Source organism: Trachypithecus francoisi, unplaced genomic scaffold (assembly GCF_009764315.1).
Source record: "Trachypithecus francoisi isolate TF-2019V2 unplaced genomic scaffold, Tfra_2.0 Lachesis_group8, whole genome shotgun sequence".
NCBI lineage: Eukaryota > Metazoa > Chordata > Mammalia > Primates > Cercopithecidae > Trachypithecus > Trachypithecus francoisi.
The window spans coordinates 117,800,586-117,818,728 of NW_022681473.1; the positions used below are offsets into that span (position 1 = coordinate 117,800,586).

The 18,143-nt window shown below is 45.5% G+C and overlaps 2 protein-coding genes across 6 annotated transcripts in view; one reads left to right on the top strand and one right to left on the bottom strand.

Annotated features, from left to right (window-relative positions):
- NFRKB (nuclear factor related to kappaB binding protein) overlaps positions 1–12,050 on the bottom strand; it is a 33,504-nt gene extending 21,454 nt beyond the window's left edge. For 2 of the 5 annotated variants that reach the window (XM_033204303.1, XM_033204299.1), the window contains exons 1-7: positions 11,942–12,050; positions 10,803–10,882; positions 9,188–9,361; positions 4,804–5,005; positions 2,227–2,354; positions 1,353–1,527; positions 662–799 (exon numbers count right to left, since the gene is read on the bottom strand). In XM_033204303.1, the coding sequence (XP_033060194.1) occupies positions 662–799; positions 1,353–1,527; positions 2,227–2,354; positions 4,804–5,005; positions 9,188–9,361 (817 nt within the window). In that variant the 5' untranslated portion in view covers positions 10,803–10,882; positions 11,942–12,050. The remainder of the gene's footprint in view (positions 1–661; positions 800–1,352; positions 1,528–2,226; positions 2,355–4,803; positions 5,006–9,187; positions 9,362–10,802; positions 10,883–11,941) is intronic. The other 3 variants (XM_033204302.1, XM_033204301.1, XM_033204300.1) reach the window with 3 other exon arrangements.
- A 5,752-nt stretch (positions 12,051–17,802) lies between these two features.
- LOC117079942 (40S ribosomal protein S24-like) lies at positions 17,803–18,143 on the top strand. Its single transcript, XM_033204316.1, has one exon. The coding sequence runs from the start codon at positions 17,805–17,807 to the stop codon at positions 18,123–18,125; it is 321 nt and encodes a 106-aa protein (XP_033060207.1). The 5' UTR covers positions 17,803–17,804; the 3' UTR covers positions 18,126–18,143.

Sequence of the window (18,143 nt, forward strand, 5' to 3'; positions counted from 1 at the left end):
GTGACTCAGCTGGTCCTAAAACACACTTAAGGTTCTTAACATTCTTCTTTGCTTCCTATTCCAAATAAAAACTCTTCTCCATCCTGGCTAACACGGTGAAACCCCGTCTCTACTAAAAAATACAAAAAACTAGCCGGGCGAGGTGGCGGGCGCCTGTAGTCCCAGCTACTCGGGAGGCTGAGGCAGGAGAATGGCGTGAACCCAGGAGGCGGAGCTTGCAGTGAGCTGAGATCTGGCCAGTGCACTCCAGCTTGGGTGACAGAGCGAGACTCCGTCTCAAAAAAAAAAAAAAAAAAAAAAAAAAAAAAAAAAACTCTTCTCCAAACTCACAGACACTCTGGAGAATGGCTTGGCTCTGGTTATTCCTTTGTCCTCTTACTGAACTGTCCCTTCGTACTGCTGTTTCAAGATTTTGCTTTCTTTAGCCCAAAATATCAGCTTCTGAGAAAAAATTTCACAACAAAGGAAAAAAGGCAGGCCTATCTTCAGATGTAAAAAAAAGTAAAATGGTACAAAAACTTTACCAAACAAATCGCCTAGTTCTAGGGAGCTTTGTTTTCCTGGTAGTTAGGAATCTGCCCCCACCCACCTCCCTCTAAAGGAGTTTTCAGGTCTCCACCGCAATGTCCCAGAATGGTGACGGCGGCAACTCGGTTCTCACCTGCAGTTTTCATATCCGTGGTTGAAAGTGTGGGCACCGCCCTCAGGGGCACCGCAGGACTAGGAGAACGTGCTGGGGAGCTCGGAAGCCATGAGCTGAGATCTTCAAAAGAAAATTGTTCTTGTAAATCCAACGTGGCTGTGGACTCCAATAGGGGAGATTGGGTAAGTGGCCATTTGGGTTCAACAAGGCTAAGCCAACAACATGGAGGCCAGGGTTCCACACTTCTTTCTGACCCTTCCCCAGAGGAGCTGGAGCACACTTAGGTCATCTAACGGCTCTTCCAGGAAGAGAGACTTCAACAGAGTGCTGGGGTCGCATTGCAGCAGGCCAACAGCCACTACTACTCTCCTGTAAGGGGAAAACAGTTCTCTCAAGTGGCAAATGGGACCAGTCAGGCCCACTGTGGAGAACCCTGTCATGCAGGGAGTCGCCTGGCGGGCTCTCATCTAAGCTCAAATGCCACAAGGCCATGAGGGTGAAAAAGGCCATGTAGTCACTCCCCATCTGATGGCCATGCCTTAGCAACCCAAAGACCAAGGCCTTCTGAGCCCCGCTACCCACCCCAGACCAAGACAACTCAAGAGGGTTTCTCTGCTGGGGAGATAAATGGCTACCACTGGCTCCAACCGGACAAGTGGCCGGTATCAATCCAATACCCCAGCTGCCCCAAGTGCCCGAGGACACTCACCCTCTTCATCAGATGACAGGGCTGTGTCACCACACTCTTCCTTCACTTCCCTCAAGACCTTCAAGTAGCGCTGCTGGGTCCGCCACTCCCGCTCCTCGGGTGTGCGGGATGGTGAAGGGCGTTTCTGCCGGAAGGGAAGGGCGGGGCCGCTCCGCCGGGCCATCTCCAGCAGATCCTAGGAAGAGATCAGGTGGGGGTACACGTCATCATCCGAGACCTCTTCTGGAACAATGAACACTCTACAAGTCTACATTTTCTTCTCTTCAGTGTTAAGCCCAACTCCCTCCCTCCAGATCACAAAGAAAGATACACATATATATTAATACATCCCAATAAAAAGAACCTATATTGATTACATGGAGAAAAATCCCAAATCTGAGTGTTGAAGTGCTCTACTAGGAATGAACACTTTTTTATACTAGACACTCAAGTATTTCTATACCAAAGCGTAAAGGATGACTTAAAACCCAAACTACTTTGCCTCTAAGAATTTCCAGCGGCCACTGGATCTACTATGCTACCATCACAGCATTCAGAGGCCCGTGCACACCTTCATATCCATTCCAAGGAATCCTGGTTTCCCTTAATAACCCATGATGCATCCAAAATCCATCTGTTTATCTTGGTAAACACTGAAGCTACTATAATTTCGTCAATTTTAAGAAGCACTTTTTTTTATGTTTTAACATCTCTGAAATCAGGACACATTTGAAGTTTATCATAAGAAAGGATGGCATAGCTTAACTGTGTCACAGATTAATCGGTAGCATTTTTTTCTTAGTGGCAACTTTTGCGTTTTGCACCTGAAATGCTTCTTGAAGTCATGATACCTGTGACCGCCCACATTTTATACCCAGTTCCCAGCACTACTTACACTCCGGGAAGCAAGGATTTGCTTCAGCAGCCGATGGAAATACTGCTGCTGGCAGTTGAGGTAGCGCTTGTACTGTGACTTGAAGCACAGCTGCCGGTACTTGACCACCTCGGGGTTAAAGTGTCCATCTTAAAAAAATAAAGGTATATATATACACATCAGTCAACAAATATACATCATCAGTCAACAAATGTATTGAATGAGTGCTTAACATGGTAAACTCTTTACCATAAAACTTAAGGGAAAAGTGAACATCTAAGAGAATCAGGAAACAGAACCAAAAGTAAAAGTGTGCTGAGAAGCAATGACAGCTCATTTAAGGCTGATGACCATCATTGCCACAGTAATGCAACTGTCTTCAGCAACACTAGAACTGATACGTGGCATGGGTCAGAGTGGAACATGCACGAAGTCCTGCCTTGACATTCCTCGCTTGTATCCTTACCAGACTACCATACTGTTTTGGAGGAAACATGCCAGCACAAGAGACAGTGCTACCATTATGGAAGGTCACTTACAGAGCCCCTCTAAAGCCAAGCGGGTCTCCCTGACTTCTGCTCTACCAGAGGAGACAGTGCACCCTCAGCTGTAGTGAAACAGATCTCTGACAACCATGGAGGGCAATTCCTTTTTACACTAGTCACCCACCAAAGGTGGGAATGTTCATTTTAAAGCCTTAAAACAATGAGATTTCAGATGATAAGCCTGCTCTCTCTGGTCATTAGCAGCTGTCAAGCTGTCGAGTTTAACAGAATTCAAGATGTGCTGCCCATTCAGGGCCTTGTGTCAGAACACAGTCACCCCGGACAGGAAGGGGAGGAGGCTTCCTTGGCTCCGCTCCATGGTACAGAAAGCAAACTGTAACTTAAACAGTGGTCCAAACCATTCTGCAACCCCCAACATAATAACTGATGCAGTTGAGAATCACCCATGGAAGCAAAAACCACTGGGTAAAACAAAGGCTTTTGGAAAATGAGACTATCACATGATCCATGATCCTAAAGTATCATCCCACAGTGCTTCTTTATAATAAAGGAAAAAAAGTACCCTTACAAGCAAGAGGTATGGCAGACACTACTTAACCAAGTGATCAAATGTGGCTTTACCACAATGGAAAAACTGACACCATGTGCCTCCTGAGGTGATACAATGGGAAAGACCACCTTTCCTATATCGTATTCTTGCCGAAAGCCTTTAACCCAATCTAATCAAGAGAAAACAAAATGACAAACTCCCAGGAAGCAGGACATTTTATAATTTAAGTGTCCTGGCTCTTCAAAAATGTCAGTGTACTGAAAGACAAAAACAAAAGGGGCAAAGGGCCCTAGGTTCAAAAAGCTACAGACATAAGGCCCAAGCACAATGCATGAACCCTGAACAGATCCTGGATTTACACAGCCACTCTAAAGGACACTGCAGGAACAATTAAGAAAATTTGAACAATGAAGGCCGGGCGCAGTGGCTCACGCCTATACTCCCAGCACTTTGGGAGGCCAAGGCCGGTGGATCATGAGGTCAGGAGATTAAGACCATCGTGGCTAACACAGTGAAACCCGTCTCTACTAAAAACACAAAAAATTAGCCAGGCCTGGTGGCGGGCCCCTGTAGTCCCAGCTACTCGGAAGGCTGAGGCAGGAGAATGGCGTGAAACCAGGAGGTGGAGCTTGCAGTGAGCCGACATCCGGCCACTGCACTCCAGCCTGGGCGACAGAGTGAGACTGTCCCCTCCAAAAAAAAAAGAAGAAAATTTGAACATGAAATGGCCTATGATATTATCTGCTCAATGTAAAATTCCTCGTGTGTGGTAACAGGGCTGTCATGATACGGGAGAGTGTCTGTTAAGAGACATGGACATGCTTAAGTGCTTGGTAGTGAACTGTCATATTTTCTGCAGCAAAAAGTGTATGTACCTAAACACACACACATACAAACCTCGATACGTGCAATAAAGCAAATGGCAAGCTGTTTTTAACAATTTTTAAAGACCAGGCATGAAGGCACCTCTAGTATGCTGGAAATTTTTTTTTTTTTTATGTAGATGCTGGTTACACAGCTGAGATCATATTATGTATTTTCTATATATAAGCCAATAAATTTTATTTTATATTATTTCATTTTTGAGACAGAGTCTCGCTCTGTCGCCCAGGCTGGAGTGCAGTGGCCGGATCTCAGCTCACTGCAAGCTCCGCCTCCCGGGTTTACGCCATTCTCCTGCCTCAGCCTCCCGAGTAGCTGGGACTACAGGCGCCCGCCACCTCACCCGGCTAGCTTTTTGTATTTTTTAGTAGAGACGGGGTTTCACCGTGTTAGCCAGGATGGTCTCGATCTCCTGACCTCGTGATCCGCCCGTCTCGGCCTCCCAAAGTGCTGGGATTACAGGCTTGAGCCACCACGCCCGGCCTAATTTTATTTTTTAAAACACAGCCTAGACAGCAAAGTGTTACACAAAACCACTCTCTGCCGGCTCAGTATCTGTACATGAAGATAAAGAGAAGAAAAGGAAGAAAGGAATACCCACATAAGTGAATGTGTGCCCATCTACCACTCCCCTCAAAGAAAGAATACTGAGCTACAAACCTCGGAAAAGCTTCTGGGCAATGTGCAGAGGATTTCCAAAGCGGAAGTTCTCCCCACTGAACAGGGCTAAGATGAGTTCATTCTGCTGCTCAGCACTGTCTTCAGGAAACTGAGGCAGAAACTGCTGGAGGTGCTCACGTTGAGAATCACTTAACACTTCCTGCCATGTTGAGAGGCTGACAACATCAAAGAAGATCTCAGGCTAGAAGAAACAGGAAAGGTAAACAAAAGTAACATAAATTTTTAAGTTTTTTGTATGTGTGTGCACACAAAACATTACATAATACACATAAGATTTACCAATTTAACCATTTTTAAGTGTAGACTTCAGTGGCGTTGCATTCACATTTGCCGTGCAACTATCACTACCAACTTTTCATGTTTTGTTTTTTTTTTTTTTGAGACTGAATTTTGCTCTTGTTGCCCAGGCTGGAGTGCAACAGTACGATCTTGGCTCACTGCAACCACTGCCTCCCAGGCTCAAGCGATTCTCCTACCTCACCCTGCCGAGTAGCTGGGATTACAGGTGTGCACCACCATGCCTGGCTATTTTTTGTATTTTTAGTAGAGATAAGGTTTCACCACGTTGACCAGGCTGGTCTCGAACTCCTGACCTAAGGTGATATGCCTGCCTCGGCCTCCCAAAGTGCTGTGATTACAGGCGTGAGCCACCATGCCTGGCCTACATTTTAAAAAATAAACTCAAATTCCAATGATCTGAGATGAAAGACTACATATGAGCCATAGTCCTATATCAACAGTAAATAATAATCCAGAGGAAAATGATTTTAGTAGAGAATCCCACTTGGAAGCCACCTCTGCCAACGAGGCTATGAGGGTGGACATCTGAATTCAGCTTCAACTGAGTGGCAGGAAAAGTTTAACATGAAAGGAATGAACTTGAGGAACTGAAGTCACTAGCTAAGAGTGAGAAGAAATAGGACGGAGTTCATTTTCAACTCACGAGTTATATGCTGGATACCTTCCACGAGCAAAATACTAATCTGGCCTGGCATACATATGGTCTGAGGTGGGGAACAATTAAATATGCAGCTACAATGTAGTTAAAGAAGCGCTGACGTGTATGGAAGCAAACATACCACATTTGCCATGTCAGAGAACGCTCGCCAAAACACAGTTGTTTCAGACAGGAGAGCGACAAGGAAAGAGAAAAAAGATGGTCGGGGAGAGGGTTAGAAATCCACAGAGCAGGCCGGGCGCGGTGGCTCAAGCCTGTAATCCCAGCGCTTTGGGAGGCCGAGACGGGCGGATCACGAGGTCAGGAGATCGAGACCATCCTGGCTAACACGGTGAAACCCCGTCTCTACTAAAAATACAAAAACTAGCTGGGCGAGGTGGCGGGCGCCTGTAGTCCCAGCTACTCCGGAGGCTGAGGCAGGAGAATGGCGTGAACCCGGGAGGCGGAGCTTGCAGTGAGCTGAGATCCAGCCACTGCACTCCAGTCCGGGCGACAGAGCGAGACTCCACCTCAAAAAAAAAAAAAAAAAAGAAATCCACAGAGCAGCACCATACAAACAAAAACACAATTAACACAAAAGAAAGGATAGCAGTTACCTGTGGGGGAATGGAGAGGGATAAGACAATGTGCGTGGTGGCGGGTTTCAGTGGTCTCGGTAGTGCTCCTACCCTAACTGAAGGCTATACCCATGTTTTATGATTGTTTTACCTGTGTGTGTATATATGCATTTTATAGACTCTTCTGCGTGATACATTTCACTTTTTTTTTTTAAAGAGTTGAGGCAATATTTGGCTAGAGCAAGAACAGGAGGGAGGTGGAGACAGCAGACAGCAGAAAGATGCAAAGGACGGCAAGCATTTCAGGTAGTTGTGACTTTATCCTTAAGGACCATGGAGACCCACCAAAGGGTTTCAGCAGGAAATAACCCAGAAATCCCACCACCTACTCCAGGAATCTTCGCATGAATGTATCGAAAGCACCTCAGTCCCAACGCCCAGGATTTTCCCCTGCAGGCCTATTTTTGCCTGCCATTTTATTCCTAGCATCTAACTCAGTGTCTGGCATAGAGGTGCCTAATGGAACAAGTGTTTGCTGACTACATGAGTAACATAAAGGGATTGTCCTGAACGAGTATGCCAAGAAAACATGGATGGGAAGTATGTACACCAACTGCAGTGCGTCGTTAGTAGCTGGGAGAGAGGGTTAGACAACAGTACCCTGGTGGCTTTCATTTTATCCGCAACGCTTGACATACTACCAAAGAAGAATGTAGAACAAAAACTACATTATCTCTTAAAACTGGGTGATGTACAGATGACTGTTTGCTGTATCGTGCTCCACACCTGTACGTTCAAAATATGGGAAACAAAAGAAATACGTAATTAAATGAATGTTTTCACGTACATAGTGGCTTGCAAATAATAAGCACTTCATAAACAGTAGCCACCTTAATGATGATGATGACACATCTCGCCTGTGAAAGCGGACAAAAACAAGCTGGCATCCCATCCCAAGGCATATACTATTACTGAGTAGCGGGTTACCTTATGGATACAGAAAATACGTGTAGATTTTGCTTAATGCTCCACGACATGGTAACCATTTTAAACACATATATAATTCTGCTTTTAAAATATACCTTTTAAAAATGTTTGTTTTCTATTAGTAAGCGGTCTTATTGACATAACTGAACATAACCATGTATAATATTTATTCGTTTCCCACTGAAAGGCTTCCCAGTGGAACTGTTTTCAGTAGAATATAGATCCAGGCATTAAGCATTTCCAGTGATGTTGAAAAGGTAGTGGTGACCAGAACCAGAGGCCTTGTCCGTGCTTGCAATGGGACTCAATATTATCCTGCTGGGCAAAAGAAACGCTAAGAGATACAATCGTGCCATGACTGAAAAAAGCCAGCAGCACAAAAGATGCCAGATAGCCCACAGGTTGAAAATCAGAGCAAACGACACTACGTCTCCCATGTACCAATATGCTCTGAATCTAAAATAAGCCCGGGCAGCAAACTAAGAATGACAGTCTATTTCCTATGGTTTATTAAGTTTGGGCCCAGATAAGACTGCCAGAAAAGCAGCTATAGTTTAAGTGGTCCGGACATTTCTCATCTGAACATAAACAATGATCAGCTCATTCAGATTGCTGGATCCCTACTCAGTTGTTGGAATGAGGGCAAGCATGGGGCAATCCAGGCCAGACAAAAGGAGTGAACTGGGGTGAATGACCCCAGGCTGTGATGGATTCCCTGAGTCACCAGGACCCTCAGGGGCTTAAGGCCCTACACAGAAATTCCACTGCTAGCCTTAGCACCATTAGCACCACTGCAGCGGCCTCCATGGTACTCCACTGCCAATCAATCTGTAACCACACTGTACACCCGCTTAGTGACTACATTTTTAGACCACACATCAAATTATTAATGTAAACCAAACTAGTACATTTAGTGATAAACATATACTTCATCAATATCAGGGAATGAAAGTGTCTCAAATAGTTGAAAAGAACCAAACGAATAAAGGAGATTACCTCTAAGTTTACAACAAAAACATTTAAAATAATGCAACTGTTAACTAAGAGATTTACTAACACAGTAAGACACTGAGTCAGAGAGGAATTAACTGCCAAATATTTCACAGTGAAGATTGTACTCACAACAATCTTCTGGTTTTAGTAGAAAAGACACCCACTGACTATTTTTTCATATTTGTTTTCCATAATTTCTACTTTTTTTATTTTTAATTATTATTTCAACAGTATTGGGGGAACGGGTGGTGTCTGGTTGCACGGGTAAATTCTTTAGTGGTGATTTCTGAGATTCTGGTGCGCCCATCACCCAAGCAGTGTACACTGCACCCAACGTGTAGTCTTTTACCCCTCACACCACTCCCATCCTTCCCCGCAAGTCCCCAGAGTCCATTATCATTCTCATGCCTTTGTGTCCTCAAAGCTTAGCTGCCACTTATAAGTGAGAACGATGTTTGGTTTTCCATTCCCAAGTTACTTCACTTAGAATAATGACCTCCATTTCCATCCAGTTTGCTGCAAATGCCATTATTTCATTCCTTTTTATGGCTGAGTAGTATTCCATGGTTAAAATATACAACCTTTTTTAATGGATGAAAATTATCTTGTTAAAAATAGGGCTTATATCACGTTATCAAGTTATTTTGACATATTATTAAACATACAGAATGCAGCTTGTTTTCTTCCTTAATCAGATATTAAATAGACTCTAAACTTTAAAAAAAGGTAAGAGATCAGGCTGCCTGCAATGTAGAAAATGAACAAAAGGGAGCACAAAAGACTGGAAATGTAGAGTGGAAAAGGTTTCCCATAACTGTTACAAGGAAGCTGACAGAGAGGAAAAGGTCGCAACCATGTTACTACTCACATCCTCCAGAAGGTCCTCAGGCAGACTAACTCTGGTGCCTCCCAGGAGGCAATCCTCCATGATGCGCGTGCCATGGCCATCTCCACACGGACCAAGTTCCAGAGGATCTGTCAGCATATGGTCTAAGGAATCCATTGTTTCTTCTCCACAGGTACTCTGGACAAAGACATGCATCTTGAGACAGAAAGGCAGAAATGCCAGGGATCTAGCTGATGCTAACATTCCTCCAGAAAAACATTCAGCCTCCAGCCAGTTCTTACACCTTATCCTTGCACCCTAATTACAGCTAAACAGCTCTTCTCCCTCCCTTTCACCACAGCATTCTCACTGGAATTTTCAAGTTTTATCTGGAAGAGTTCTTTTCTCAGAATGCTCCTACAGTAACTCCTAAATTCATAAATTTCATATGCCTTCACTTACAGATGAGTAAAATGAGACTGAGATTAAATGATAAACAGATCATAATCTATAATTTACACTTCCCAGACCAATAATCACTCTCCCACAATGTAATTCTTTAACAACTGTTTTTTAGCAATTAATTCTTTGTTGCTGGCTGGGTGCAGTAACTCACACCTACAGTCCCAGTACTTTGGGAGGTTGAGGCGGGCAGTCCCCTTGCGTCCAGGAGTTTGAGACCAGCCTAGGGAACATGGCAAAACCCCTTCTCTACAAAAAACAAAAATAAATCAGCCAGGCGTGGGGGCACACGTCTGTAGTCCCAGCTACTTGGGAGGCTGAGGTGGGAAGATCGCTTGAACATGAGAGGGAGAGGGTGCAATGAGCCGTGATCACACTCCAGCCTGGGCAACAGAGACCCTGTCTCAAAAAGAAAAAAAAAGAAAAAGAGAAAGAATATTCTTTGTTGCTCTTTCACAAAAGAAAATTTGCTGAAAATCAACCTACACTAGTAAAATGCAAATGCTAACAGTCACTTTATGAGGGCCTATCAAACGCCAGGCCTTTCACATATCTCATTTAATTCCTACAACTGTGCGAAGTAGGGTCATGGGTTTTTACAACAGAATTAAAACTGAAAATCAGAGTAGGTCAGTAACTTGCCCAACCCCAGAGGCAGTACTGAAATTCAGGTCTGCCTGCCTGCAAACCCATGTGCTTAATGCTACACACAACACCTCTTGTATAACCTTGCAATATTTAAATAACGAAAAGGAAGCTTACTGATATGACTTTATTAGTCCACATAAATGCCTGAGGTTCCACACACCTGACCATAACAACCAGTAAAGTCAATGGCCAATCTGCCTTTAGGTAGTCCATCTGATCCGTATAATCATGTAAATTAATGCTACTTTTCTCCTTCCTGTAATAACTGAACACTGCTGAACACCTTTAGAAAACTACATATTACAACATTTTGGACTGACGGCTGGGATTAGGTGTCAAGTTGACAGCACAGGACTGCACAATGCTAACAGGACCACAGGGAGCTTCAACTCAATCACTCTAACATTTACTCAATCCATCCTTTCCAGCTCCTACTTCTACGAAGTGGGCTAAAAAACACACTAAAATGAAAAGAAAAAAAGGATGTTAACAGTCAAAACACCAGAATTCCAGCCAAGGTCTGCCAGTAACATTCCACAAGTCTTACCAAGCCAGGTGTCAATTTCCTTATTCGATGAAGGGAAGCTGGACCGGGTCCTCCCTCCCGTTATTTCCAACGCTGAAATCCTGCAATGAATAATCTCCAGATGAGTGACAGTGTGAATTATGTAATACAGGTACTTTTCTTTCCCAAAATTCTCAAATGACAACAGATCTATAATAACTACATGTAAAGTGAAGCACGTTCCACTAAATTATTTCAAGTTCCCTTGAAGAGATTTCAGATCCATGTAAAGATACAGCAAAAACTTCAGTGTTGGGTCAAGGCAGGTGGGTGGTCCCCAAGCAACTCTGCCCCATCACTGCCCCTTCAGCACATGGTGAAATGACATCCTGACCATGCCTGTGCCTAAATAAGTGAAGCGGGTGAGACAGCACATAGTATCTGAGTTTAACGAAACTTCAAAATAGCAAAAAAAAAATTGCAGAAGCAACCTGATGCTCAGAATAAAACCTTCTTAACAGAACTGGCACAGAACAGACTATCAGCTGCAAAGTCAGTGTCCTACCTGCCTCTTGGGAGGTCTATCTCTATACAACTTGCTCACAAGTTTCTTCAAAGACGGTGCATGTCTAGCTAAATTTTATCCAGTCCAGTGACAACCTTTGCACTGCCACTATTCTGAACAGAATCTCAAAATACCAAAAGCAGGCAGCTGCCAGGGAGTTGGACCCCGGAAGCCCAGGATTTCCAGGTCTTGGTGCGTTCTGAACCTCTTCACTAGACCAGGAAGGCCTGTCGGCCTTTCATCACTGGCTTTTCCTCAGCACCTGGTCTAACTTTCCCCGCTGGACCCTCCCCAATGCAGAAGCTAAACCCTCGGGTCCTTCAGGAGCAACAGCCGGCTCCAAACCCGTCAACTCCGCAGCAAATCCCGCTCCGGTGCCAGCCTGGCTGGCCCAAGGCCGGGGTCCAATCCTCAGAACTGCACGACTCGGCCCCGCCCCTCCCCCACGCGTGCCTAACCCTAACCCCCAGCCTCACGCGTCGCACCGCTCCCCACGCCCCGCTCCGGCTCCCCACGCCCACAGGGGCAGCGACCTCGCGGACCCAGCCGCCTGCTCCCGCTCCCACCACTCCCCTGCGACACTTTAACCCTTTCGCCGCCCCTTGCCCGCCCTCACCTGAACCGCAGGCGCCGGTCCCCTAACCCGCAGCCCTCCTCCGGCCGCGGGCTCCCGGACGCGCTCGCTCCCGCAAGGAGTCTGGGTGCGCGCACGCTCTGGGCCTGAGCGGCGGAAGGGGCGGGGCAGCGCGGGGCGGGGCCTGGAGGGTGCCGGGGCGGGGCCACAGCGGGCGGGGCCTGAAGCGGGGCGACTGACGCCACGGTCGGCGAAGGTTCCTGCGCGCGGCTGGGCCTGGGAATGCAGGTTCCAGCCCGCTTGCGCGTCTCACCTGATGTAGGAGCTTCCAGAGGCCCCAGACAGTGCCTGTGTTTGCCTGACCGCGAATCAAAGTTCCATAGCTCATGAGCGAAGGCACGTCTTTTAGCTGACGTTTGCAGAGAGCATACCCTGCCCCAGGCCCTATGCTAAGCACTTCTTACCCACCGTCTTTGCGCTGCAGCCCTGTGAGCGATGCACTATTAGTGCCTATTTTACAGTTGAGGACATGAGTAGAACGCGACCTCAGCCTGTGCCTCTGAGTTCCTTCATTCCTCCTTCCCGTCCCCGGGCCCTCGATGTCCAGAAAGAAAGTAAACACATCGAAGGATCACATTTTAAGTTAAACTCCATCATGTTCCTCTTGTTAGATATCAAGGACCCTTTCCTCTTATTCACTGGGTTTTGCTTAGTACGGCTTCACACTACTTATTCCAGGTACTCCCAGCAGTGGCGCAGAGACCATCCTCAGTTCTCCTTGTGGATGGAACCAGAGAAGCCGGCCGGCCGAGCTAATGTTCTTCCTTTCCTGGAAAAGAATGGTTTCCAAACCACCCAATCTGTGTTCCTCTACTGGCTCCACAAATGCTCTAAGTTCCTGTTACACTGTTGAGAGGCTCTTGAATTAGAAACGATCAAGTATAAATGGCAGTGGAATATCACTCCATAGTTGTCACCGATATTTCCCTTACGTTGCGATTGTGACAAGACCAGAAAGAGAAAAAGAATAAAAACAATGTAACCTATAATTTTTGATTGACTTTGTTTTTTTTTTTTTTTTTTTTTTGAGACGGAGTCTCGCTCTGCCGCCCAGGCTGGAGTGCAGTGGCCGGATCTCAGCTCACTGCAAGCTCCGCCTCCCGGGTTCACGCCATTCTCCTGTCTCAGCCTCCCGAGTAGCTGGGACTACAGGCGCCCGCCTCGTCGCCCGGCTAGTTTTTTGTATTTTTCTTAGTAGAGACGGGTTTCACCGTATTAGCCAGGATGGTCTCGATCTCCTGACCTCGTGATCCGCCCGTCTCGGCCTCCCAAAGTGCTGGGATTACAGGCTTGAGCCACCGCGCCCGGCCGACTTTGTTTTTTAGAGCAGTTAAAAGTTAACAACAAAATTGAGCAGAAAGATCAGAGATTTTCCAAATACTCCCCGCCCCACCTCCCCACATGCATCGCCTCCCTTATAATCAACATCCCCTACCACAGTGGTACATTTCTTAGAACTGATGAACCCTGCCCAGCCTGGTGGCTCACGCCTGTAATCCCAACACTTTGGGAGGCCGAGGCGGGTGGATCCCGAGGTCAGGAGATCGAGACCATCCTGGCCAACATGGTGAAACCCTGTCTCTACTAAAAATACAAAAATTAGCTGGGTGTGGTGGCGGGCGCCTATTAGTCCTAGCTACTCGGGAGGCTGAGGCAGGAGAATTGCTTGAACCTGGGAGGCAGAGGTTGCAGTGAGCCGAGATTACGCCATTGCACTCCAGCCTGGCGACAGAGTGAGACTCCGTCTCAAACAAACAAACAAAAGAACTGATGAACCTACATTGATACATCATTACCCACCATCACAGTATAATGTAGAGTAATTTCTCTGTCTTAAAAATCATCTGTGCTCTGCATATTCATCTCTCCTTCTCCTCTATCCCTGGCAACCGCTGATCTTTTTGTCTCCATAGTTTTGCCTTTTTCCAGAATGTCATCTAGTTGGAATTACATAGTATGTAGCCGTTTCAGATTGGCTTCTTTCTCGTAGTAACAGGCATTGAAGTTTTCTCCATGTCTTTTCATGACTTGATAGCTCCTATTTCTTTTTAGTGCTGAATAATATCCCATCCCATTGTGGTAGTCCAATAGATATGCCACAGTTTTATCTATTCGCTTACTGAAGGACGTCTTCATTGTTTCCAGGTTTTGGCAATTATGAATCAAGCCAATCGCCAAATTACCTTCCAAAGCAGCTATACCATTTTGCATTCACACCAGCAGTGAATGAGAGTTCCTGTTGCTTCTCATTCTCACTGGCACTTGGTATTGTCAGTATTCTGAATTTTGCCCATTCCAATAGCTCCATAGTGATGTCTCGTATTCTTTTTTGTTTTTAATTTTTATTTTTTGTAGAGACGGGGTTTCGCCATGTTGCCCAGGCTGGTCCCTAACTCCTGGGCTCAAGCAATCCACCCACCCCACCCTCCCAAAGTGCTGGGATTACAGGCATGAGCCACTGCACCTGGCCTCATGTTGTTTTAATTTGCATTTCCCTGATGTAGAGCCTCTTTCACATACTTCTTTACCATCTTTATGTATTTTTTACTGAGATGTCTCTTAAGGACTTTGGCCCATTTTTTTGTTTTCTTATTGTTGAGTTTGCATTGTTCTTTGTATGTTTTAGATAACAGTCCTTTACAGGTACGTCTTCTACAGATATTTTCTCCCAGTCTCTGGCTTAGCTTTCCATTCGCCAGTCTCTCTCAGGGCAGAAATTTTATTTTATTTTATTTTATTTTATTTTATTTTATTTGAGACGGAGTCTCGCTGTCACCCGGACTGGAGTGCAGTGGCCGGATCTCAGCTCACTGCAAGCTCCGCCTCCCGGGTTCCCGCCATTCTCCTGCCTCAGCCTCCCGAGTAGCTGGGACTACAGGCGCCGCCACCTCGCCCGGCTAGTTTTTTGTATTTTATTTTTAGTAGAGACGGGGTTTCACAGTGTTAGCCAGGATGGTCTCGATCTCCTGACCTCGTGATCCGCCCATCTCGGGCTCCCAAAGTGCTGGGATTACAGGCTTGAGCCACCGCGCCCGGCCAGAAATTTTAAAGTTTAATGAATTCCAGGCTACCAATTATTTCTTCGTGCCTTTGGTGTTATATCTAAAAAGTCATCACAAGACCCAAAGTCATCTAGGTTGCCTCCCATGTTATCTTCTAGTTTTATAGTTTTGCATTTTACATTTAGGCCTATAATCCATTTTGAGTTACTTTTTGTGAAGAGTGTAAGGTCCAGGTCTAGATTCATTTTTTTTGCATGTGGATCCCCATATGTTCCAGCACTTTTTTTTTTTTTTTTTTTGAGACAGGGTCTTACTCTGTCACCAGGGCTGCAGTGCAGTGGTGTGATCTCAGCTCAGCTCACTGCACCCTCTGCCTCCCAGGCTGAAGCAATCCTGCCTCCACCTTCCAGGTAGCTGGGACTATAGGCATGCGCCACCATGCACAGCTAATTTTGAGGTGTTTTTTTGTTTGTTTTGTAGAGATGGGGTTTTGCCACGTGGCCCAAGCTGATTGCAAACTCCTGGACTCCAGTAATCTACCCACCTTGACCTCCCAAAGTGCTGGGATCACAGGCATGAGCCACTACGCCTGGCCTCCAGCACCATTTCTTCTTCTTGAAAAGACTATCGTTTCTACATTGCCTTTCCTCCTTTGTCAAAAATCACTTGACTGTATTCATCTGGGTCCGCTACTGGGCTCTCTATACTCTTGCATTGTTCTACTTGTCTTTCACCAGTACCACATTGTCTTGATTACTGTAGCTTTATATTAAGTCTTGAAGTCCGGCACTGCGGTCTTCCAACTTTGTTGTGCTCCTTTAATAATGTGTTGGCTATTTAGGGTCTTTTGCCTCTCCATATAAACTCTAAAGTCAGTCTGTTGATATCCACTAAGTAACTTGCTGGGATTTTGATTGGGATTACATTGAATCTGTAGATTAAATTGGGAAAACCTGACATCCGGACAATATTAAGTCCTCTTATCCATGAATACTTTCATTTATTTAGTTCTTCATTGATTTCTTTCATCAGATTTGTAGTTTTCACCATATAGGTATTGTGCATATTTTGTTAGATGTATACCTAAGTATTTCATTTTTGGGTGTGCTAATGTGAATGGTATCGTTTCTTTCCTTTCAATTTCCACTTGTCCATTGCTCGTATATGGAATGTGACTGACTTTTTTCTTTTCTTTTTTTTTTTTTTGAGACGGAGTCTCGCTCTGTCGCCCAGGCTGGAGTGCAGTGGCCGGATCTCAGCTCACTGCAAGCTCTGCCTCCTGGGTTTACGCCATTCTCCTGCCTCAGCCTCCCGAGTAGTTGGGACTACAGGCGCCTGCCACCTCACCCGGCTAGTTTTTTTTTTGTATTTTTTAGTAGAGACGGGGTTTCACCATGTTAGCCAGGATGGTCTTGATCTCCTGACCTTGTGATCCACCCGTCTCGGCCTCCCAAAGTGCTGGGATTACAGGCTTGAGCCACCGCGCCCGGCCGTGACTGACTTTTTAAAATTAACTTTATACCCTGCAACCTTGCTATAATTGCCTATTAGTTCCAGGATTTTTTTTTTATTCTTGGCCGGGCGTGGTGGCTCACACCTGTAATCCCAGCACGTTGGGAGGCCAAGGCGGGTGGGTCACTGGAGGTCAGGAGTTCAAGACCAGCTTGGCTAACATGGTGAAACCCTGTCTTTACTAAAAATACAAAAATTAGCCAGGCATGGTGGCGGGGCCTATAATCCCAGTTACTTGGGAGGCTGAGGCAGGAGAATTACTTGAATCCAGGAGGCAGAGCTTTCTGTGAGCCAAGATCACACTATTGCATTCCAGCCTGGGCAACAGAACAAGACTCTGTCTCAAAAAATTAAATTAACCTTACACCCTGCAACCTTGCTATAATTGCTTATTAGTTCAGTTTTTTTAAAAAAATCTTTTGGATTTTTGTCACCTGTGAACAGAGACAGTTTTATTTTTTCTTGCCAATCTGTATGCCTGTGTATTTTTTTTGTGTCTCATTGCATTAGCTAGGACTACCAGTACAATGGTAAAAAGCAGTGGTGAGAAGGAACATCTTTGCCTGGTTCCTGATATTAGCAGGAAAGCTTTGAATTTCTCACCATTAAGTATGATGTTTGTTGTAGGGTTTTTGTGGATCTTCTTTATCAAGTAGAAAAAGTGCCCTTCTATTACTAGTTTAAGAGTTTTTATCATAGGTGGGTTTCAGAGTTTTGTCAAATGTTTTTCTGTGTCCATTGATATGATCATGAGGTATTCTTAGCCTGTTTGTATGACGTTTTACATTAAATTGTTTTCAAATGTTGAACCAGCCTTGCATACCTGGGATAAATCCCACATGGTTGTGGTGTATAATTGTTTTTTTTTTTTTGAGGCGGAGTCTCGCTCTGTCGCCCGGACTGGAGTGCAGTGGCCAGATCTCAGCTCACTGCAAGCTCCGCCTCCCGGGTTTACACCATTCTCCTGCCTCAGCCTCCCGAGGAGCTGGGACTACAGGCGCCTGCCACCTCGCCCGGCTAGTTTTTGTATTTTTAGTAGAGACGGGGTTTCACCGTGTTAGCCAGGATGGTCTCGATCTCCTGACCTCGTGATCCGCCCGTCTCGGCCTCCCAAAGTGCTGGGATTACAGGCTTGAGCCACCGCGCCCGGCCGGTGTATAATTGTTTTTATACATTGTTGAGGGCTTTTGCATCAGTGTTCTTGAGCTATATAGGTCTGTATTTTTTCTTGTAATGTCTTTGTCCGATTTTAGTATTAGGGTGATGCTGCCCTCACAGAATGAGTTAAGATCCTCTTTTCCTCCCTGGCTGTCCCAGGATAGACCGCCATCATGAACGACACAGTAACTGCTCAAACTAGAAAGTTCATGACCAACCGACTACCACAGAGGAAACAAATGCTCACTGATGTCCTTCACCCCAGGAAGGCAACAGCGCCTAAGACAGAAATTCGGGAGAAACTAGCCAAAATGTGCAAGGCCACACCAGATGTTATCTCTGTATTTGGATTCCGAATTCATTTTGGTGGTGGCAAGACAATTGGCTTTGGCATGCTTTATGATTCCTTGGATTATGCAAAGAAAAATGAACTCAAACATAGACTTGCAAGACATGGCCTGTATGAGAAGGAAAAGACCTCGAGAAAGCAATGAAAGGAACACAAGAACAGA

Coding starts and splice junctions, on each gene's coding strand:
- LOC117079942 (XM_033204316.1), top strand. CDS start 17,805: ATGAACGACACAGTAACTGCTCAAACTAGAAAGTTCATGACCAACCGA.